The sequence below is a fragment of the Vanessa cardui genome, chromosome 6, assembly GCF_905220365.1.
Source record: "Vanessa cardui chromosome 6, ilVanCard2.1, whole genome shotgun sequence".
NCBI lineage: Eukaryota > Metazoa > Arthropoda > Insecta > Lepidoptera > Nymphalidae > Vanessa > Vanessa cardui.
Window position 1 is genome coordinate 4,866,987 of NC_061128.1, and position 24,739 is coordinate 4,891,725.

The window sequence follows — 24,739 nt, forward strand, 5'->3', positions numbered from 1 at the left end:
CATCCGTTAGGTATTTAGTTATTGAGATGAACTTGATTATGTCCGCGTGTATGAACAGTCATGTACAATCCAATTTTGATGCGGTTTAAATGACGGCACAGAGGAAGTAATTATAATTTTCAACAAATGTGCAAACTACGTTAAACTACGATGTAGACGTGTATATTATATGAAAATGTTTAACCTAGAAAATCGTTTACTCGTAGACTTTTAACGGGTAAAGAATATAGTTTTATTTTATAATAATGATAAAAATAATACTTTAATGTCTATAGATTTTTTTGGATACTTGAATTTCGAAGAGTTAGTTGAAAAGGGTCATATTAAATTTTGTGATAGAAAAATTGTCTCATTATCCATATAGAGTTGGGGTACAAGCTTAGTACACTATAAAATATACAAAACCCGAATAGCGATTAGCAGTCAATATGCGGAAGTTAACAAAGTGGTAAAAAAACTTTAGAAAACATTAAATGCAAAAAAACTTCAATCTATTCACCTTTAAAAATTCACCACCGTTACTAATATTACTATTCATATTATAATGAAAGAACTCTATACCGTTCTATATATTGCAAATAAAGCAGATAAATTTGCCGGTTGCTATTCCTAATTGAATATAAAATGGAAAACTAACATTAATTCACGGTAAAGTAAAGGACTTGATTTTATGAACCATTTATAACAGACAAAGCAAATACTAAAATATTAACAGGAAAGACAAATTTATGAAATATATTAAATTCCTACCGACTGCTCATAAGGCTGTAGACCCTGAGCTCCTGAGTTCCAACCTGGTCGTGGTAATATAGTGTCGTGGTAATCATAGAGTTATCGTGGTTTTTGTCAAAAAAATGGGCAACCATTTAACGCCCGCATCTCGTAAAACATGTAATGCTGGGGCACTTGCGTCTGATCTACTTTTAATAGTAACCTGTGTTGGCGCACACACATGCGCAGAGTTGGTTAGTTTTAACTGAATCTGTAAATAGCCTTTATTTTTAAATAGTTATGGAATGGATAGTTATGGAATTGCATCAGACGTGGCGCTATATAGACTAAAGACGTAGGTACTAATAGGTTAAGAGATGAATGCGCGAAAGTGTGTCCTTTCTTGTGTGGATTCATGCGAATAAAATGAAAGCACGAATAACAATAAATACAACATCTATAATCTATATTTCTATAAATATAATTTATTTTTAATCGCATATACATACATAAAAAATATGTCCCATTCTTGATTAGTAATTACTTTAGAAGCGACGGTATATAAAATATTAATGTCTACCAAAGCCTAACCTTACATTAATACTGCATGATTAATTTACTCCGAAGCCTGAGCGTAAATGTAAGACATTACCTGTCTGTCAATCAAGCCTAAGCTAAGCTCCAAGCGTATCTAGACTTAAGAACATGTTGATGTTATACCTATATAATGAATATCATTCTTTTTTAATTCAAGAACATTTATATGGCCCATGTCAGCAAAATTCGGACATCGGTTAAGAACCGGAATTTACTCTAAATCTTTATAAACGATGGAAAGGATATCTTAAATACTAATTCTTGGGAGGATACAATTAGTATAGAACGAAGCTGCAAAGCAAAATGAGGTAGGTTGATACACGCCTTATTATATTTATTTAAATACAGTAAAAAAATAGAAATTTAAACCTTCCACAATCGCATCTTCATAAGTTTTTTTTACACGTATTTACCGCGTAGGCATATGATTTTACTTCACTTGACGATACGGCCAGTAAAGTCAGAGAATGAACTGCACAAGTCGTCCTTGCCTGGTAGAGAATTCCATTATTTGGCGATGCTACAACAAAAAAAGTTGCCGAATTTCGTCGAGCGCGTTGGAATTACTAATAATATAATAGTTTTTTTTTCAGTATGGCAACATTAAAACTAAGGACTCATTTATTAATATAGATAGATATCTTACACCATTTTCACCAGTTAGTTTATTAATTTTACGTATATATATGTATAATAATTAGATTAATATGAACTTCTACTAGCTACTACTACAGATTCTTTGTTTGTGCGATTTTTTTTAATACGACTTGCGCGTCTTTGGTAACGTTATATCAAGAAAATTCCACGCGCGTGACAAACACGACATTCCTCAACAACAATCTAACGCAAACTCTTTTGTTTCGGGGGATCATTGGTTTAGGCATTAAAAACTGCCTATCCCCATCGTTCTTTCTTGATATGCGTATCCGACCGACAAAGTTACTTTCGCCTACACAATATTTGTATAGATTAGCTCTTCATTCGGCTTATTAAATTACACTTTAAGTGTCACGTGTTTGAGAATTCAGTCAATTTATTGAGGTGAGAATTATAGTTTTTTGGTAATATCCGATAAAAGCTTGTGACATAATTTGATCTTTACAATGAATATGATAAAACATAACGGACAGGAACTTAGTACCTATTGCAAATGTTAAAAAAGAGTGACTACTGAGTTTCTAGTCGGTTTTTCTCGATTGAGCCGAGATGACCCAGTGGTTAGAACGCGTGCATCTTAACCGATGATTTCGGGATCAAAACCAGGCAAGCATCACTATATATATCATCTCATCTCGTGCTCAGCGGTGAAGGAAAACATCATGAGGAAACCTGCATGTGTCTAATTTAATCGAAATTATGTCACATATGCATTCCACCAACGCGCACTGGAACAGCGTGGTGGCATAATTTCCAAACTTACGTAATTTACAGGCTGTTACTTTACTTTTTCTCGACAGATTCAAAATTCCGGACCTATCATAGCTTTACTTATACTACAGTTATGTAAAATAACGATTGCATAGTTCCGGTTAAAGTTTACTTGATTACAGTATATTTCGATTCACAATGGTGTACTATGAAATTTGAGGAGTGTTATTTGTTAGAAAAAAATATTAATGGACATCAAAAAATTGCAAATAGTTAAACGCGAATCAATTGTTATACAATGTTATCCAGGTTTATGTTATGTTAAGTTAGTTTAGATTATAAAAAATGATTCCATCATTTTGTATAGTATCTGCGAATACAACGCACAGCATTGTCACTGAAAGAAAATAAAGGCGCGGATGTTATCAGCGCAAACAATAGAAAGGTTGGAATTGTATTTCTAGTTTTACACATATGGTAACTCGTTCGCGACGCGTAAGCGCTACAAAGCCAATTGCCACAACTCAGTCTTAACGAAAGGTAATTTAATAGCTGTCGCCATATGTGGATAACGCCTTTTGCGGTAAACTCTTGCGTATAGCGCTTTGGACAATGTTGCCGAGTGTTTTGCTTTTTCGTTATATACAATAGCTTGTGGTTAAAAATATTTATAAGGTTAAATATTTTAAAATAATTTCAGTCTCATTTGTCTCTCATTTTTATTTTATTTTCAGTAAAGTACAATAGGATAATCTATCGAAGCGATAAGCATACTTTGAACTTTTTTTCAGCTGTCTTTATTCCTAAGTATTATATTATTTCTGCTAAGTAAAAATAAACAGTTCGTTTTACGGCATGACCTTGTCTGAATCAGTTCTTAAGAGGGTGTATCGCCCGCATCGTGTTTCTTCAAAACACCATAAATGCTAATGATATCATAGTTACACTATAGCCATATACAATAACAATAATATACAATTCCATATAATTTCTTAAATATTTTTATAATTTACTACCGAATAGATTACTTTTACAAAAGGATTTTATTGAAAAAAAGAAACAGCCTGTTAATTACCCATTGCTGGGCTAAGGCTTCCTCTTCCATTAAAGATAGGGTTTGGAAATTATGCCACCACGCTGTTCCAATGCGCGTTGGTGGAATGCACATGTGACAGAATTTCGATGAAATTAGACACATGCAGGTTTCCTCGCGTTGATTTCCTTCACAGCCGAGCACGAAATGAATTATAAACACAAATTAAGCATTATTAAAATCAGCACCTCATTTTAAGAATATTCAAGAAAAGTTCTAAAGGTAAAGATTATTCCATCATGATATTTATAAAACAACAATAAAGATGACAAAGTCTGAATTACTTTTGATACTAAAACACGATGCAACTCAAATAAAACTTTGATACAGTTCTGCCCCTAAGGGATCAAACTTCCGAAAATGGTGTTTGAACAAAAAAAAACTTTGTCATAAATCAAGTGAAGACATACATGTTATAACAAGGAAGATATCAAGTTAGTAACGAGGTTATATTATGAGATTTATCTTTACTCTTTAGGTCGTTATGTGTTCATTATACAGCCCTATAAAGCAGTAGTTTGTAAGTACAGATCCTCGGTCCTGTGTTTAAACGCCAGGTCTGATTAATTAAGTTATTGCGTTTTTATCACGACATTTTCAGTAGACCGAAGTTGGAAGCCGTGAACAGTTGGCTCTACGACTGAGAGCTCTTCGATCGAGTCTGATTGCCGACCCGTCGTAATGTGAATTAGGGAATAGCAAGTGACGTTGTGTTTATGCACACACTTGAGCACTATATATCCTACGAATTTGCCCATTCTCCTGTGAATGGACGTCGTGACTCGTGAGCGAAATCAGGCAGGATCGTGATTTCAACTTTAGTATTTATTATTACGGGAAATTAGACTTAATTTTAATTGATTGCTAAAAATGTTATTAAAATTGGTTACAAAGTTTTTGCATGCTTAAGTAACTATTTCAAATTTAACTTATGTCAATAACCCGACGGATACTATAGTATCAGTGCTATTTGCTACTAAAACATTCGCATTATTTCAATAATATAACTGGTTTTTAGACCAAAAACAACATTTGAAAACAGTGGCCGCCTGTCAGTCGTGCTCGTGTCACGGTGAAACAACCAAAATTCAGCAAGTATTTTAATATATGTTGGCATGAGGAAGAAAATAGCATATTGTCCTGGAACACACAGACAAAAGGTTTTCAGGAAAAGTTAAAATGGGTGTAATTTCAATACATAAAAAATACGTATTGAGACTATACCATATCATATTTATGTATTGTGATTGTGACTTCGTACCTAAAGTGGTGATTTTCAACCGATTGAATTTTTATTTTTTTATATTTATTTCTTACCTAGTTTACCTAGTTTAGAACTCGTTCATTCATAAACAAATTTGGAAAATGATTTTTGTTTGTGATTTTTTACTTCTTGGTATAAACTCTTAATCACATTTACAGTAAGTCATTTTATTTGGTGCCCATATCTATAATATGTTAGCTCTTAAAACTTACTTTGCTATATTGTTGTACAGTGATGTCACTTTATGACTTATTCGCAGTAAGTCCTTTCATTCAATACCCATTTTGCAGGAATTAATTTAAAAGATATAGGTATATCCACCATATTGGGTATTGACGGCATGTTAGATTTAGAATGACGTCACACAGTTAACCATGCATTGTCATCCAAATTGAACGTGTATACAAAAAAATCAGCTCAATCTATTAAAACCTGCTTCTAAAACGAGTTGGAAAATTTCAACCTTAGGTACCTACATACATTAAATAAAAGCTTGTAACAAATTAAATATGTATATTTTTTTCCCATTATATGTCAATCGAATGTTAAAGTTCGGCAATTCCTACGTAGGTAATGACGCGTGTTATCTCGATTAAAACAAAATCTCGTAGCTCGTGACGAAGCAGTTCTACTTGCTAAGATCCTGGCGCCAATTCTACTAACAGAATGACATTTAAACGCAATCGAATCGAAACGAAATCCTATTTTACTTAAACAACGATTTAGATGCGTTTCGGCATTTAATGCGGTATAAAATCATTAATATATCGTAGCCGTTACCGTAACCGTCAGATGAGAACTATTATTCTAGAAAAAAGTCGAAAAAATTGGGAAATTCCCAATTTTTTCGACTTTTATAGCTTAGTAGAATTTCCCCTGGTTTATCATTGGATTTGTAACGTAACGGTCATCTCTCAAAACCGTGGTGTGTGCGTCAGAGCGATTTAAACTGGGTTTCTTGGTTTAACAAACGAGCGATAAGGTTTGCTAGTATTATATAACACATAAATATGAGTGGCCATCACTGAAATTCTTTATTGTTTAAAAATATTATAAGTCAAAATCACTCTGTGTACATTTCTTTAAAATTTTGCGTTTTGCGCCTTCATAACATATCGCAAAAACCTCCATACAAAATGAATGCAAAAAACAACTTACAATAGAAAATTACGATTCAACATACATTATCGCAAACACGTCATTACCTTAACAAAAATAATTATTTTAACCGATGATTGCGGGTTCGAACCCAGGCAAGCACCGCTGATTCATGTGCTTAATTTGTCTTTATAATTCATCTCGTGCTCAGCGGTGAAGGAAAACATCGTGAGGAAACCTGCATGTGACAAATTTCAAAGAAATTCTGCCACATGTGTATTCCACCAACCCGCATTGGAATTTGATTTGGAGAACACCACCACGCTGGAATATGTTCCAAACCTTCTCCTCAAAGGGAGAGGAGGCCTTTAGCCCAGCAGTGGGAATTTACAGGCTGTTGTTGTTGTTGTTGTTGTTGTTGTTGTATGTGTTAAAGACTGACGTTTGTTTATTGAAGTAAATGAAAAATCAATATATAAACTGTAAAAAGGAATAATTTTGTTCGACCATCTGCAGCAATTAAAAGAAAAATATCCTATATTTAAGATTTTTTTTTTTTTTAATTTATTGACTAAAAACGTTTTTTGTTACGATTAGAATACAAATAGACATTCCACTTAAACCTGTATGGTTTCTGTGTGGAAGCCGAGTTCTTATACTATAACTATATTTAGTTATGCTATATAAAATAAATAAAGTCCTTTTTGTCATTTTTCATTTTACAGAATTAAAGTAAGAGCCATCATATTTCCTTCTTATAAAACTAGATTATTTACTAACCTAGTAAACCAAAACTGTTTTTTGCAATAAGTATATATACTTAAAGGTCTACGATTATCCAAAACAATACAATACATTACTATATTACTATGAAACGTTGTTATATATCGTAGTAATGTATGTAATATATCTTTAAGCCTATACGGCAAATGAAGCTTGAATAGCAATATAGTTGACTTTATGGTACTTATCGCTCATTGTGACATTTAGAGAAACAATAGTCCAGTCATCTGCGTTAGTGTCCTGAGCTATTATAACACGAGACATTAACTCTGAGGGCGGAACGATAGCAGTTAACCGACCAGTAACTCTATTGTATTCAATCACGTTTAAATTAATTTATGCGAAACGATCTCAAAACCGATCTTGCATATGGTATTCTCCTACAGGTGAATTTTTCCAAGAAGACGCGAATGGCCAAAACCGAAACTGCTAGCTATAGTGAAAAGTGCACAAAGAACGGAACGATCGTGGGACGACTTTCATGAAATGAAATATTTCGGATCCTATTTTTTTTTAATACTATATCAGTGTCCTTTGAATTTGTTAAAAATATTACATATTTCCAAACAAGTTAACACCATTTCCGAGAAATCAAATTCCGGTGATCAATATCTTATATTTATAAAAGACTAGTGGTCACCTGTGGCTTCGCTCGTGTTTTAGGATGTTGGTTGTGTGTATGGTTATGTGTTGGTTTATTGTGTGTGTGTGTCATATGTCAGGCATAAAAGTAGCCTTTCTCGGAATTCAAGTTTGCTTCGTACCAAATTTCATCAAATTAGGTTCAGTCGTTTGGTCGTGAAAGAGCGACCGACGGACAGACAGATTTACTTTCACATTTATAATATTAGTATAGATTTAGAAAATATTTAATAGCAATAGTAATCTTAGACACACTCGCTGACGTCGTTTAAGTGTTTCACACGCCACCTTAAGCACTCAAGGTAAATGTTGGGTATTGTGTTACGTTAGTCACGTGTGGACGTAACGGTACACCACAAGTGACATGTGTAATAAGATAAAGTAACTCCCGGCGTGGCGTGCCCTGCTAGAACAAAGGTCTTCCGAGTTCCCGACGCTCCGAACAATGCCGTACATAACACCGTCCTCCCACTTCATCCGATCCCCTCTTTACGCTACACATTATAAAAGTTTAATATCGAAATGTTGTTCGTGAACCCCAGTACACTTCAATGTCCTATACATCCGGATGTACTTTTATGTAATATGCGTGTAATAAAGTTTCAATGGTTTTAAAATATACTTTGAATGATCAATCGCTGTGACAGAATATGTTACGAAAAATGTTCGAATACCTTGCTTTTCGAAATAACGATTTTTTTTTTGTAATGAGTCTTTATGTACCATTGTTCTTATACTTTACTATTTTTGTCGGTGGGTTTTTCAAATTCAGACTTCCTCTAATTAGTCTATGAATTATTATAGCATGTATGGAGTTCACGTATCGCTACGTAGAACTTGATGTATATGTAATTAATTTTCAAATTAGAAGGTTGTTTTTTTTATAAAATGACGAACGGACAAATGGGTCCCCTGATGCTAGGTGGTCAACGCCGCCAATATATGCTAGCATCGTAAGAAATATTACCCATTCCTTACATCGCCAATATTCTACTAAACTCGAGAACTAGTATGTTGTACCTTGTGTCTGTAGGTCCACTGACTGACTGACTCTCCAAAACGGAAGACAACAATAGCAAGTTTTGTTGTTTGGCCGTAGAATGTGTAATAAGTGGATGGTGCCTACCCTGATAGACATCCACTAAGCCCTACCGCCAAGTAAAATCGTCTGGAATAATAGGTTGGGGAAAAAGTTTCTTCGTATTTTATATGAAAATTCAAAAAGTTTTTTTTTTTATAGTTTATTTACATTTGACTAAAGTATGTAGGTGCCATTTTGTTCCATAACTTTTTGCCATCTTGTTGGCAGTGACATGATCCCATTGCTGTAAAAATTTTGGGGCTTCTGATCGAAAAACTGTGACAAGTGGTTTTGGCAGTCCTCTCGTGATGTTAACCTGACACTGCCTAAGGAATTCTGCAGAGACCGAAACAGATGAAAATCTGAATGTGCAAGGTCAGGACTATACGGCGGATGCATTAATACCTCCCAGCCAAACTCTCGTAATTTTTGTTGAGTGGCTAAAGATGTGTGAGGTCTAGCGTTGTCATGGTGAAAAACCACACCCCTTCTGTTGATCAATTCTGGCCGCTTTCTCTCAATTTCTTGCTTCAATCTCATCAATTGTTCGCAATACAGCTCTGAATCGATTGTCCTGCCGGGCGGTAACAGCTCATAATGAATGATGCCCTTCCAATCCCACCATACACACAGCATTACCTTGTTGCGAGTTAATCCGGGTTTTGCCACAGTCTGTGAAGCTTGACCGGCCTTTGACCACGATCTTTTTCGCACGTTCTTGACGTATGTGATCCACTTTTCATCACCAGTTATCAGCTTCTTCAAAAATGGTTCGGTTTCATTACGTCGTAATAAAGAATCACAAATGAGTACACGGTTCATTAGGTTTCTTTCAGTGAGTTCATGAGGCACCCATATATCGAGCTTTTTTGTGTACCCAGCTTTATTCAAATGAGTCAAAACCGTTTTGTGGTCAATTGCCAGTTCTTCAGCTACATCGTTACTACTAATAGGCCGATCTTGCTCCACTTTTTCAAAAATGGCATCAATTTTGTCCGTAACAGGGCGACCAGAGCGAGATGCATCTTTGATATAAAAATTTCCGGCTTGAAAACGCTTAAACCAAACTTGCGCTACTCTCACAAATACTGCATTAGGTCCATAAACATCAGAAATTTTTTTCGCGGCTTGAGTTGCATTTTTACCTTTTTTATAGTAAAATTTTCAAATGTATCGAATTTCTTCTTTAGATTCACTCATTTTAACAACAACAAAAACAAATGAAAATCACACAAATTCCTAATTTGAATTTGGAAGTGCCTTCTTTAAAATTAAAACTTTTTAATGATACCAAAACCAGCCAGATACAAATGGTATAGCCAAAGAGATTTTATTACAAGTTAATACATACTATATGCGAAAAGACTTTTTCCCCAACCTAATAAATCGCTAGGTAATAATAAGACCGTCATTTGTGGTGTTCATATTTTTATATTATTTATTTTTTCTTGTTAAATAAATGAATATTGTACTTTTTTGAGACCTGTCATTAAACCAAAAAATATTAATATTCAAAGTAGATACATCAGGATTACATACGCTTTTCTAAACAAACATACAATTCTATTTAAAACAAAATAAATTGTGTCAAATGAAATTAGAAGATATTAATTCATTTCCTTCACAATTTTTTCACCTTATAAATTAAAAAAAAAGTCTTGTAGCTAAAATGTTAGAATAAATATAACTTAGTATTTTACTATAATTTCATAACTCTTGTATACAAAATGTTACCAATTAAACTTTTATACTATAAGTAAGAATTTACGTAATAAAGATAAGTATATACAACAGGCGGTATTATCATTGAGATAGTGATCTGATCTAGGCCAGATTTATTTACTTTATAAAGTAATAGTTGTCTGTTCAAGTAATAGTTGTCAGTTGTTTAGGAATAAGAAGTATCCTTTGTCCGTCAACTTTGCTTAATACTTAATATCATCAATTTCGGTTCAGTGGCTTGATCACGAAAGCGTAACAGACAGACAGTTACTTTATTACTTACTTCTTTATTGTTCTAATGTTTTTTTTTTACTTCTATTTAAATAACAGCTGAATACTAATTACACCGTAAGTTATACAACAAATATTTCTTTATAATAATTATTTCAGAAAGACCTCACCAACGCCCATCATAAACTCTTAAATTTTGCAAAGGAACCCTCCATCATACCTGAAAGAAAAATAACATTGATCAACGAATAAAGTCTTATATAACATCGTTCAGGGGTTTAGAAAAAAGTCTTAAACACGAAAGGCATATATTTAACAGTTCGCAGCTTATCTTGAACGTTAAACGTCGAGGCATTTTGCAATATCGAGCCTATCTTTCTACTAATGGCCTACATGTGAAAGGTGAATGGCTTCATCGTACGATGGACGAGGATCGATGAGGTAGTATCAGGTTTTATTATACTTTCCATTAAAACGAAGCTTTGTATTTATAGCGCCATTCCACTAATCAAGAAACAAAATTATTTGACCCATTTTCGGTGTAATAGCCAATAATTTAAACGCCCAATACATTGAAATTGGTTAAATTTTATTTTCTTACAACGTATTGAAGTAAATATTAATTTTTTTAATTTTAAAATAATAAGAAATATTGTAACTATTTCTGGCGCAGTAGCAAACATTATAATTTTAGGTTTTATTTATACTATACTAGCGACTCTCCCCGGCTTACTTACCGGCTTTACGTATGCGATTCTGATACTTAATCTACTAAAGAATTTCTTACAACGTTCACAGTTCTTCAGCCGACAATACAAACCGCTTTGACTCTGCATTTTAAATCAATCATATCTTCAAAAATATTCATTTCAATTACATACTGTGAAAGAAGTATTACAACAATGACAACATTTTTAATTTGTCTTACTTGGTTTTAGGGCTTTAGGGCTATAATATTGTACCGCTAAACAGCAACCTGAGCATTGTTGTACTCCAGTTTGAAAGGTGAGTGTTACTAGAAGTACAAGGGACATAACATATTAACCCCCTAGGCTGGGGGCGCATTCGTGATAAGGAATGTTTAAAACAGCACGAGCATATGATGGCCCATGTGAAAGTACAGCTTTCTTAATGATTAAAAAAAAGATGTTATCATCGATTGGTTTGTGTTTTCCATTGGAGTCGAGATGGCCAAGTGGTTAGAACGCGTGCATCTTAACCGATGATTGCGGGTTCAAACACAGGCAAGCACCGCTGATTCATGTGCTTAATTTGTGTTTATAATTCATCTCGTGCTCAGCGGTGAAGGAAAACATCGTGAGGAAACTAGCATGTGACAAATTTCATAGAAATTCTGCCACATGTGTATTCCACCAACCCGCATTGGAACAGCGTGGTAAAATATGTTCCAAACCTTCTCCACAAAGGGAGAGGAGGCCTTTAGCCCAGCAATGGGAATTTACAGGCTGTTGTTGTTGTTGTTCCATTAAGAAATATACTACTAATGTCAAGATGAGTCATGTCTTTTGGTATCAATATTAAGTAGAAGTAAAGCGGAACCAACCTGAGCTTTTAATATTCCATATTCCACGCGAATCGCTCATTGCTAAAAACAGTTTTCGGTTTACAAATAATTAATCAGTAAAGCGTGACTTCAATAGTAATAATTTATTACTTTATCAACGTTAATTTCACTTCGTACGTTCAAGATACTTATATCAATTCTATGTCAAGATTGTTTCTTTTCCTTTAGTTATCTTGCGATTGGAATAGGCTCCATATTTATAAGCTTCAGTGCATACAAATGACATTAGGAAGTAAGTTTATTCATTTTACAATACGCCGACGGGTCACTAAAATGCGAGTAGCCGATGCTTGTCCATTACCATGAAGCATGTCAATGTAATTAATGGACGGTCTATTAATGAACGGATACCACGTGACGCCATGGACTGCCTGATCCAAAATAAATTCACTGTTAATACTGAATGTGTGCACCGCTATGTTTTAGCAGCTACCCGGTTTCCCAATGCATGTCTATTGTTTTAACCCGAGAAACTCATTCTAACAATCTACATCAGTTTTTAAGCAGAGTATCTCTATCAGAGTAATTGTCTCCAAATGTTCCACTGTTGGGCTGAGATCCCCGCTTCTTTCAAGGAAGAAAGTTATGGAGCTCATTGCACCACGCTTCTCATATGCGAATTTGTGCCAAACACGTGACGGATTTTCATGCAACACATACTTATGTTATTATTTCTATCTAATAATACTTTCCTATATCACCGTATTTAAGAAATTATAGACGCAAATTAAGCACATGAAAACTCAAGTGGTATTGGCCTGGTAAAATCTGCAATTTTCGATAAAATTCACGTGTTGCAGCCCTTCGGCCACCTTCGCATAACGATTCTTTCTATGCGTCAAATTCATTTTGAAATCTATACATAACATCTAAAGCATAAGATTCTTTAAAATAATTACATTAGAACTTTAATGTGTGATATGTATTATCAAAACAGCAGTTACTTAGGAGCTCCACCTGATTGCGAGCATCGAAATACATGTCGTAATTAAAGTAACATAGACTACTCCGATAAATCTTGAAATTTTCACTAAATTTTAAAAGCTAAATCCTATGCAATGCATTTCTTAAACCACGGTTAGACAACGAGTCAATTCAATGCCATATTTACAATGTAGCTTTTGTTTGACATCAAATTAAAGATCATACGATGATCATTTGATTGAATGATAAGGATAGGTTTGGCGATCGGTATTCGTGGTTCAGAGCATCTGGCACCTGAGACCCAACGAAGCTCCGCCTAATGGCCTGTCGCGCGTCCATCCGCGCCGGTGATTGATCGACACGCCCCGCGACATGTGTACATAGCCTACATCGCTTATATCTCCGTAATAAATCACGCATTTGAACTCGATAAAAGCAATATACGCTATCGGAAGGTACCACTTCATTACGCTGAAACAAAGTATTACATTATGCCGTGTTTTTTTTTTTTTTAGAATTTCGTTTTTGCTTTGCAATCAATCTTTGCTGCCCTAAATAAATCTGGTCTCATGCTTAGTATTATATTACATTGACACATTTTGTTGCCTGCTCATACCAATCTGAATAAATATTTTTTTCATAACATTACGGTTTACGAAAAACACATTGTAAGAAACAAAATGCTAGTAATCTTTAAATCCATAACCTAGTCATCACAAAACAACAATGACGTTAATAGCAATATTACAAAAAGGTTAGGAATAACAGGGCTCAGGGTTGTTCGAGTGGAAGTGATTAATAATTTTCTTAACATTCCCCTCGTCATCTCGAATCTTTTCAATAGCACAAAACATTTAGCCAATTTCGCGAACAAGCAGCTCGACCATAAAAATATTGGCACAAACTTCCAAGAAACGGTCTTCTTTATTATAAACCATTAACGTGTTAGTTTTCTTATAGAAGCATTTTCACGAAACATAATAAATGGCTTACTTGATGATCAATCGAAACTTTATCAAAGACAATATTTGAGAATAAATTTGATAAAATAGTGCATGAGATACTGTATGATCTATCATTTAAACAAGATGGCATGCATACGACAGACCGCAGCTATGAACCCACCTATTCTCTCCAGAACAAAGACCCTCTGATCTAATCAACGCAACAATACACCTCGGATAGCTGGAAAATAAAGCCAGCAGCACTCTTGCCTACATAGCCGATTTAAATTACGAACAATATTACACGGCGCGGATACAAACGAGTCCATTGTAGACCGTGTGCGCCCGACAGCTGTTTTAGATAACGTGTGACCTCTCCAGAATAAAGCGCGCCATGAACAATTAAAACAACAATGACATCGGGCATGCGTACTTATCAACAACAATTTAGGTAACATGGCAAAATTTAGGTGCAGTGGAAATAGAATAGTATAGTAAAACCACCAATAACGAAAAATCCGTACTGCCCTTTTATTCCTTCATAAGTTATGTAAATCCAGATGGTACTAACACTATCCATAGAAATTTACTACTGTAAGAAATATTAATAATATTTCCTCATATTACCATTGCCCCACCAAACTAGGATGTTATCTCCCGTGTTCTTGTAGTTACACTGGCTTTCTCACACTTCTAACTGAAACACTAAAAAAATACTAAGCGTTGCTGTTTGGAAATAGAGTATCTGATAAGAGTCCCACGAAGTCCTACCATCAAGTTGATAAACAAGCAATATTATACATTATTCCAATGAGATTTACTATATTATGCACTACACATGTACATGTAGTAATGTTACACATGTAACATTAGAGTCGAGATGGCCCAGTGGTTAGAACGCGTGCATCTTAACCGATGATTGTGGGTTCAAACCCAGTCAAGCACCGCTGATTCATGTGCTTAATTTGTCTTTATAATTCATCTCGTGCTCAGCGGTGAAGGAAAACATCGCGAGGAAACCTGCATGTGACAAATTTCATAGAAATTCTGCCACATGTGTATTCCACCAACCCGCATTGGTACAGCGTGGTGAAATATGTTCCCAGCAGTGGGAATTTACAGGCTGTTGTTGTTGTTGTTTTGTTGTTGTATTTAACATTCATAAAACATTACTATTCTACTTTAAATTAATCACAGCTACTCTAATTTAAAAATTTCAATACCCATTCCTGTGACACTCATTTTTCCACTTTTCCTTAAGGAATATCCTCAATATATTTAGATTAATATCAATAATGTAACGTCAAGAACAAAATCATTTATTTATCATTATTTCTCCTGTAATAAAGTCTCAAATATCGACTATTCTTTTTATATTATTGATTGACAAAATACCAAACCCTCAGACAACACAGCTGAATTCAAAAATTTACAAAATACCAAAATATAATCATCAAATTCAAATTCAAATTGAAAATGGCCGAAAAAAGAGATTATGTGAGAATGACTATCAAATATCAAAAATGAAATATACGTAAATTATAGTACTGATCATACGAGTGCGTAAACTGTTTAAAATAACTTATTTTAGAATTTCTAAAATTCCACTAGAGCTCCATAAAGTAGAAAATAATTAAATACTCTTTTAATCAAAAATATAATTCAAATGTTATCCGGGCAAATGAAATTCGTAATATTGAAATACGAATAGGAAAATGGATAAATAGTCTTTAACAAATACAAAGAAATAGGTATATCCTTTTATTTATTCGCTTCAATGGCTTTGATCTTCGACCCTTTGAAAAATGCCACTCAAGATTTGCAGAATACGCTTAAGTAAACGGTTTTGGTTCAAGTCTTTCTCACTCAGAGTACCTACTATAGAATTTACAATTCTTAATATTTTATAGTTAAACTTTTTACATGACAGTTGTATAGTATCAATCCTTTATTTCAATTTCAGAATATGAAATATACACATAAAGTTTATTATGAAGTAGTCAAAATATTTTATCCTGTTGCATGCCAATTTTGTAGAAAATACAAACTAATAAGTAAAAAGTAATAAGTAGTAAAAAGCTTGATCGCACTATAAATAATATACACAAGATTATTACATGGTATAAGAATAGTTATGCTATTCATATATATATACAACCCACACGCAGTTTTAAGCATAGAATATTATGTCATCGCGGTTCGGCGTCGTATCGTATCGGTCGAACTGCCGCCATGTACGCCACTTAATCATAGCACGACAGATCCATGCAGTATAATGACACCATTCTCACATTACAAGATAATCTGTAGATTATCTTACTTTAAACCAAAGAAAGCTTAGACGCGTTGCGGTTCTGATGATGGGAGAACAAATAGCAACTACTTAGGATATTCTGGACTGCAACCTAAAATTTGCGATCCATAGTACCATCAGACAGCATGCTGAAGAATCCCGATTAGTCTTTCTAGTATATAAAAACCGATAACACCAAGGAAGACAATTGGCACATATTGTGAGTCAAAATAAAAGTAGCCGACATAGAGTCAAATCCAAACTTGAATTTTCAACTACATCCTAACAATAATAACAATATTGAAAAATAACTAGATTGTCAACCATTCGACAAAAAAAATACTTTACAAACAGCATACAACACAGGCAAGGACAGCACAGCAAGTCGGTAGATATACATTAAAAAATAAAGAGCTTTAATCATTTGCTAATTTTATACAGTGTAATGAAATATATATTTTATGTACCTATATCTCATATTCAATTATTAAAATTTTCACAAAAAATATATATTCAAATTTTCTCTGACCGTACGTACACTAATTAGTATGCTACACAGTTAACGCTGCATCGCTGATAAGCATGAGATAATACGACAGATACCGTGCGGCAATTATGTTTGGCCATACGTTGATAACATTAACAATTCTTCTCTCGGATACCATAACCATACACGCTTTACAGTGATCTGTTATAGCTTCAAATATTTTATAGCTATCATGACATAAATAATGTATTGCAGTTTTACATTAAATATGCTTCATTAATATATTCATAAGAATTTAATAGTTAATAAAACCATACAGAAAATAACATAAAATACAGACACATTTCTACCGGACGTAGATGTTGTTAAGAATGTAAATCTTCATCGCTTATTGAACACTGCACTGTCTTGTTTCAAGTTATGACTTTATGAATCGACTTAGTACCTTATGTAACTGTCGTGATCTATTTTAGGTTTACCAGATTTAAACAAAACAGGTTTGGTACTGGATCTATCTAAAATCGCACCACTAGGCTATAGTATTTTTGTCGATCAATCGAGACAAATTTTAAATATACTTCAAATGTTAATTTCATAAAATGTAGTGATTTTTTTACACAAGAAAATGATAAATGACAAGTCTAGTTTCGTTAGTTCGGTTGATTTGATTGCAAAATAGCTTGTATTTAGAACTCGCTGTCGATTATTGTTTATACCTATACTATCAAGCCGCCCCGGCTTCGTACGGATGCAACATTGATTGGTCCTAAATATTCTACAGAATTTGTTTATTTACAACACCACATTAGAAATATCTAAAATTATGAGTGTTTCTTTACTATAATGTCCATGTCACTCTATCTATTAAAAAAAAACGGCATTAGAATCCGTTGCGCATACATAGGGACAGACAGCGGTAAGAGACTTTGTTCTATACTATGTAATGAAAATAATATATTTTACGATCATGCAAATGACGAAAAAATAAACAAGTAATAACAACAATGTTACGTTTCCGATAGATATACTTTGGGTAATGAGAGTGAATTCGTACCTATCTGAAAATCCTAATTTTTTTTTATGGTATAGGTTGGCGGACGAGTATATGGACCACCTGATGGTAAGTGGTCACCATCACCCATAGACAATGACGCTGTAAAAAATATTAACTACTCTTACATCGTCAATGTGCCACCAACCTTGGGAACTAAAATGTTATGTCTCTTGTGCTCACTCACCCTTAAAACCGGAACACAACAATACTGAGTACTGTTATTTGGCGGAAGAATAACTAATGAGTGGGTGGTACCTACCCAGACGGGCTTGCACAAAGCCCTACCACCAAGTAAATACAACGAATATATCGGCGACTATAGATAAGACTCTGAATCTCTACGAACTACTAAGTGACATGGCAGGTAATAAATCACTTGTTATTTACATCGACGACATTTTATCACTCACAAACTTGTAAAAGTAGTAAGTAGGAAGCCCATGATGCTAAATGGGGATTTACGCGATCGAAGCGAGTGAAGAAAAAATCATTTTCATGGAAGTATTATGTTGCGTGAATAGATATTGTTAGCTTAGGTGCCTAACGTATCTGTGATAACAAATATATGCTACTGTGCCAGCTTGTATGGGCGTCCGACCAAACGGAAGGGTAGAAAATCGAAGAAAAAAAAGTTATTCAGGTCGCATTACACATACAGAGGAGATGTTAAGTGAAGCTTCAAAATGTTTCCATTCAAACGATTTTGACGATAAGAAAGTGATTGTAAAAATTTAACGAATATTAAAAATATGCACCAAAAAAACGACATAACTATTCGTATTAAAATGAAATCCTGAGGAAAATAATTATAATTAATCAAATTAAAAATATATATAAATACTATAGTTTCTTATTACTATTCTGGTATGCTGGCTAGGCTGATACACGACCCTATAAAATAGGCATATACATATATTCTGAAAATACCCCTTAGGATGCAAAGGTCTTCAAGGGACGAGTGGGGATCCCCATTATACTATAATTTTTTTTCCCGAGTTGCTGCTTTATTCTACCTACATATTCAATAAGTTTTTTCTCTGAATTATGTCATGGTGAATATATTAACTACCTTGTCGCAAAGCTAAAGTCAAGGTTCATTTACAATACATTATACACTGTGTTCAAGTCGTATTTGTGTATGTGTGAGTAATGTCTGTAATTGAAATATTTATACACATCGATCAGCGTCCCTTAGATCGCACTGTGAGATGTTTGTGTCCGAATATATTTCAATTATGTCGGATCTTTTCAAATCCTCAAATTTGAAACTATTGTAACTAATTAAACCAATTTTGATACATACGTAATAACGCCACCGTAGCGAAAACAAACTGTGAATGCACCATTATATACGTAGATTAGATTGGATTAGACAAGCAAACAAAAAATTTGATTGTAACCTAAGTTACTTCTTCTTACATCAGCTATCTCTCAGTGAAAGTCCCGTCAAAATCGGTACAGCCAATCAAGAGATTAGCCGGAAGAAACAAATAGACAATTGTTATTTTGGTAAATGTACTATATATATTGCATTCAGTTAAAAGTAGTTATTTTGATATTACAAACAGACACTCCAGTTTTGCTATACATATAGAAAAAATAAATTAAAATAAATCTGATCTAACCTACTTAGCCCTTTTTTGTTGCAGTGGTGTTAATCTTTAAGTACCCTAATTTTGAGTAATTAATTTTAATTTTGTTCCCTAAATTTACATAAAAAATATTCTACTTAACAGTCAAATTCAGAACTGTTATTATTTTTGTAGAATTGCAGAATATTTACAGTTAATGGCAGAATCTAATGTAGTTATTTTTCTTTGCAGTGCAAGACATTAATTATCTCAAGCCTCGGAATCTTAAAGCTAAAAATTAGGACAACATAAAAAAGTGAGCATGGAAAAAATCCTGCTTGTACCCAATAACTTAGAATATTAAATAATATCTAAAATATTTGTAATATCTGGATAACGTAATATATTTATTACATGGAACAGTGTTATTACAATCATACTAACCAATGAACATGTCAATAATAATAGTGTAATAACAAATAGTTTAATATTTATAGTATTAACAATATGTGATAATGGCAAAGTTGTAATACAAAGATTACATCCATAAGACACAGTTCAAATGACAGAGATGCATTAAGACGTAATAAAGTGACTATTATAACACAAAACCTAATAGTTTTATTTAAAATGTATCTTACACTTGTCTGAGTGCGCACACATTGCTACTAATCAGGAGTTGAACACAATAATCAATTGAATTTACCTAGTAACCTTAACATATGATTACAGGTGGCTTGTTGATTTACTAAAATAGATTTTTAATTATATATGAACTCAAAAAAATTGATTTTGAATTATATTATTGTTTTGGAAAGATTATGTTACAAATATTAGACGTACATATTTAGTGATTATAAAAAAGAAAATTATAAGGTTACTATTTGGCCTTATCGGTATTAGATATAATAAAAAGAAAAAAAAATAAAACAATTAGCTACTCACGGTAAGTATAACACTATGAAAAAAATTTTTTTTACCAGATTTGTATTGATTTGTATTGTATTGATTCATATAGCATATGGCACCATTGAGTCACTGTAGTATATATATTTATACTCAATATACATATTACTGTTATCAAAAATATATCTCTGTAATTTTAAAATACCCTCTTACTTACCTACACTAGGAGAAAATGATGAATTTCCTTTAATTAAAAATATTTAAAAAATCTATTTACATAGTAGCTCCATAACAAATTCAATTTATATCAGATTTCAATTTAATCCCTCTGAGTTCATTGAGTAACAAACAAAGATATACATTTATAATCATGACATCATTCAATACTTTGTTTATTTGATTGGGTAGAATCAAGTAGATTTTTGTCCACGTTTAAACCTTTAAATTTTCAGTATATTATGATATTTATCAACAATAATGTTTAAAATAGTATAAGTTGCTCAAAGTAACTTTTGTACTGCAGTTTGTATGCTTTCTTATTACATTCTTATAGGTATTGTAGTTAAATTTAAACTCTTAAATATAAATAATTACTATTTTCAACAATTATTTATTTCTATTGTTTTGATACTAAAACTCCAAAAAAATACCTTACTAAAATTGGTAAATTCTTTAAATAAAACTGATTCAGTAATCATATTAATAATTCTTTACAAATTTATTAATTTTCCCAGCCTCAAATAAACAACTGATAGAAACAAGGATGTTAATTCAATTTTCTGGTTTAATTCTTGTTTCTATTAATATTATGTGATATTTTATATAAGTATATCAACAAGGTATACTACACCAACAGAATCATAAGAGCACCATTATAGCATCATTAGGTTTTTTGTATTACTTGGTTACATTTCATATAGCATTTTTGAATGTTACTGCAATATAATTTTAGTAGTAGTATAAATGATATAACATATGAGGTTGTAAATATAAACAAAATAAACTATACATAGATTAATGAAAGTTATCACAAACTTTAAACACAACAAAGATATTGATGAGGTTATGTGTAAAATGTTTGCTAAAATTATATCAACTAATTACGAACTATGTTATATTTGAATGTCTAAAATTTCTGGTACCTTTTGATGAATCCAGTGGACGTCAAATATTTTCGAAATTTAAAGTTACACTAGGCAAACGAGAATCCAAAACTTAAAACAACTTTTCACGCACAGTATAGTCATACACATCAGTCATAGGTTAAAACTTCTTAACATTTAGCGTAGTGTTATGTTATCAAAACAAACCACTATAACACACAATCACTGTCGTATCTTTTACTATCATTTCCTTTCGTTTACCTCTCTGACTGATCACTCACCACAGTTGATATACAAAATTCGAAAATGTTACCTACATTAAATTTTTATTTTAAATATCGATGTTAAATTAATTTCGAATACAAAAAATTAAAGAATAGTAATTATACTATAGTCATTCAAAATTATAATTAGACAATTACTATGATTTTAGACGGATTATCTTTTAATTAAAATTACAGTAAATATCTTACTTGTAATTATCTTACAATAATGTATCTAACACACACAATTCCACACATAATTTCACACAATAATCAATGATTTATACAAAACATAATATATAATAACCAGCATAAATATATATAAAACTTTATAAAATTAAAAGACTACATAGCTACTGTGAAAACTCCTAAAACGTTAATATAGGATAGGACATTTTAAAATTGTTTGGAGAATAGTTCATGCTCGGTGGGAACAAACGACTCGTCTACTTGTATTATATTTTTAATTAACAAGACCGTGAAATTATACATTTATATATTAATGAAATTAAAACTGCAAATTTTAGTTATAAGAATAAATTTAATTTAGCGTGGATAATGCTTTGATTATTATTTTTGTTACTTTTTTGCACAACGATCATATCAAATTTTAATGTTGCATTATTAAGAAATTAAAAATTAATCAACATATTATGATTAAAATAAATAATTATTTTATTTTAAATCATTATTGGTCAATGTTACCTGACATCTGTGTCGAAAGCGTAGACAATTTCATTCTATATTTTGATTATTTCAGTACCTATGCCACCATAGATACAATTGAAATTGAAGTTTGAAGCAAACGCAAAGTAATAAGAACATAACCTCACTACTGAAAATAGAAACTAAATGGGGAAACATATTTTCTTTAATTTGTGACTTTGAATTTTGTAAGAAATGAATTTCACTTTGTTTAGAAGTGTTTTGCGAAATGTTACCTCTGTAACATACAGATCAAATAAAGTATTCAGTCTTTGCGGATTGCCACAGGTTCCGAGAAGCATACACACGACATGTAAACAATACGATTTAATGGAATTTTTTGACGAGAAGAAGAATTGGAATGAATCAAATATTCGAGTGGGAAGATCTTGGAAGTTAGACGAACTGAGAATAAAATCCAATGGAGATTTGCATAAACTATGGTATGTCTTGTTAAAAGAACGTAATATGCTCTACACCATGGAACATGAGTGTAATGAAAATGTTAAACTTTTTCCTAACCCAGAGAGGATTGATAAAGTACAAGAATCAATGGATAACATAGAAACAGTTATACGAGAGCGAAACATAGCCTATTATAAATTAGAAACTGGAGAAACTGGGGAACGTGAGGTAGACGAAGTAGTAAACCTATTGGGCTTGAATGAAAAATATCAAAAGCAAGAATACTATTTACCAAAGTTTATGAATACACGTTGGGTTCGATCATATTTTGAACATGGGTATATAAACAGTTTAGCAGTGAAGAAATTCTATAGATTATATAAGGAAAAATTATATAATATAGAGAGAAAAGCACGAAATAGAGATTTTAATCATGTACAACAATTACTAAAACGTTTCCCAGATATGGATATGGAAAAATTAAAAGCTGAGTATCCAAATGTGGACATAGAAAAAGCAAAACGATCTAAAAAAGCAAGAGGCCATTTTATGCCAAAATATTAAGTTGATTTATATCTTCCTTAGAATAAAATATTCTGTTTGTTTATGTAAAGTCTATTAAAACTCAGAATATAAACATAGAATAAAACAGACAACAGATATTCAGAATTTAAAATGTAATTTTAAACTATGTCATGGCAATAAAATAACCTGGTCCTGAGTATTTCTTGTATTGTGTCTTGTTTTCAACATTTACAGTACCAATTTACCCCTACGCACCCTAATTAAAACTAAAAAAAATAAATATATATAGTGACCCTATATGATAGTGTTTTTTAGTATTGGTATTGGTAGTCATTCTAGTTCTAACTAGCACTTATTGCCATAAATTAAATACAATCATTGAATACGATGTTACAAAAAATCTATTGATATTCATTGTAAGTCATTTACAGTGACTGCAGGTTTTTCAATTAAGTATTCAACAGATTAAGTAATATTAACTCACATAAGTAAATTACTAATCTTAAGGGTGGTAAATTAGACGATTTATCACTTGTCCCATTAAATGCAGTGCAAAACTAAATGACGAGAAGACGATTCTGTGTGGATTTCGGCCTAATTTCCTCTGCAAGTCTGCAAAGTAAATCATTTTTCATTCATTCATCATTAGCTCACAATACCTATGGCGCGTATAAATTAGGAGAAATAAGTAAATTTCATGTTACTCTTATGAGCGTTCCTTCAAATATGTCCCTCAAGAAATTACAACCAGAGTGTGTGGTTATAATACAGACACATATATACATTCACACTACCGATCCATCACGATGCAGTCCTGTACGGGGCCATTTAATTCTTCATGAGTGAGAGTGACACTTTATACATAGGTACTCAGACACACTAATTATGGTACTAAATCGAGTGAGTATGAATAAATAATAAACTATCGACCTAATCCGGCTTTGCACGAGTGCACCTCACACTAAATACAGACATAATTTGACGAATGCATGCATTTTAAATTTATAATATCTTTGGAAATATTGATGTATATTAATTGCATAATGTATTTAAGGTACTTAGGTACTGGATTGGGAAAAAAATTATTTAAATGGATTAATGCTGTAATGCTTAAATCTTCTTAAATACTTCGTAAAAAGCTCGTAAAAAGTAAAAATGGTTTTTGTTTATTATCTCTAAGAGATAGACATATAGGTACTATCGCTGATTTTGTAGACAGTACAAGACAGACATTTACGACATCACATTAGAAACATATTATCAATGTTTCACTACTAATAATACGTAAGTATACATACGTAGTACGTGATATACATACGTAGAAAAGTTCCCCTCGAATAACTCTATGTAAATAAGAAAATCCGTTGCGTTGTTTTTAGAATTC

The 24,739-nt window shown here is 32.5% G+C and overlaps 2 protein-coding genes across 2 annotated transcripts in view; one reads left to right on the plus strand and one right to left on the minus strand.

Annotated features, from left to right (window-relative positions):
• Positions 1-21,737, minus strand: part of LOC124530165 (bifunctional heparan sulfate N-deacetylase/N-sulfotransferase) — a 123,892-nt gene extending 102,155 nt beyond the window's left edge. The window contains exon 1 of the mRNA XM_047104161.1: positions 21,497-21,737. The gene's annotated coding sequence lies outside the window, so the exon portion shown is untranslated. The remainder of the gene's footprint in view (positions 1-21,496) is intronic.
• A 747-nt stretch (positions 21,738-22,484) lies between these two features.
• Positions 22,485-23,554, plus strand: LOC124530230 (39S ribosomal protein L47, mitochondrial). Its single transcript, XM_047104282.1, has one exon. It carries the CDS (start codon positions 22,621-22,623, stop codon positions 23,392-23,394), a length of 774 nt encoding a protein of 257 aa, XP_046960238.1. The 5' UTR covers positions 22,485-22,620; the 3' UTR covers positions 23,395-23,554.
• Positions 23,555-24,739: the final 1,185 nt, after the last annotated feature.

What these genes read in the sequence shown, in the direction of transcription:
- LOC124530230 (XM_047104282.1), top strand. Translation starts at nt 22,621, where the DNA reads ATGAATTTCACTTTGTTTAGAAGTGTTTTGCGAAATGTTACCTCTGTA.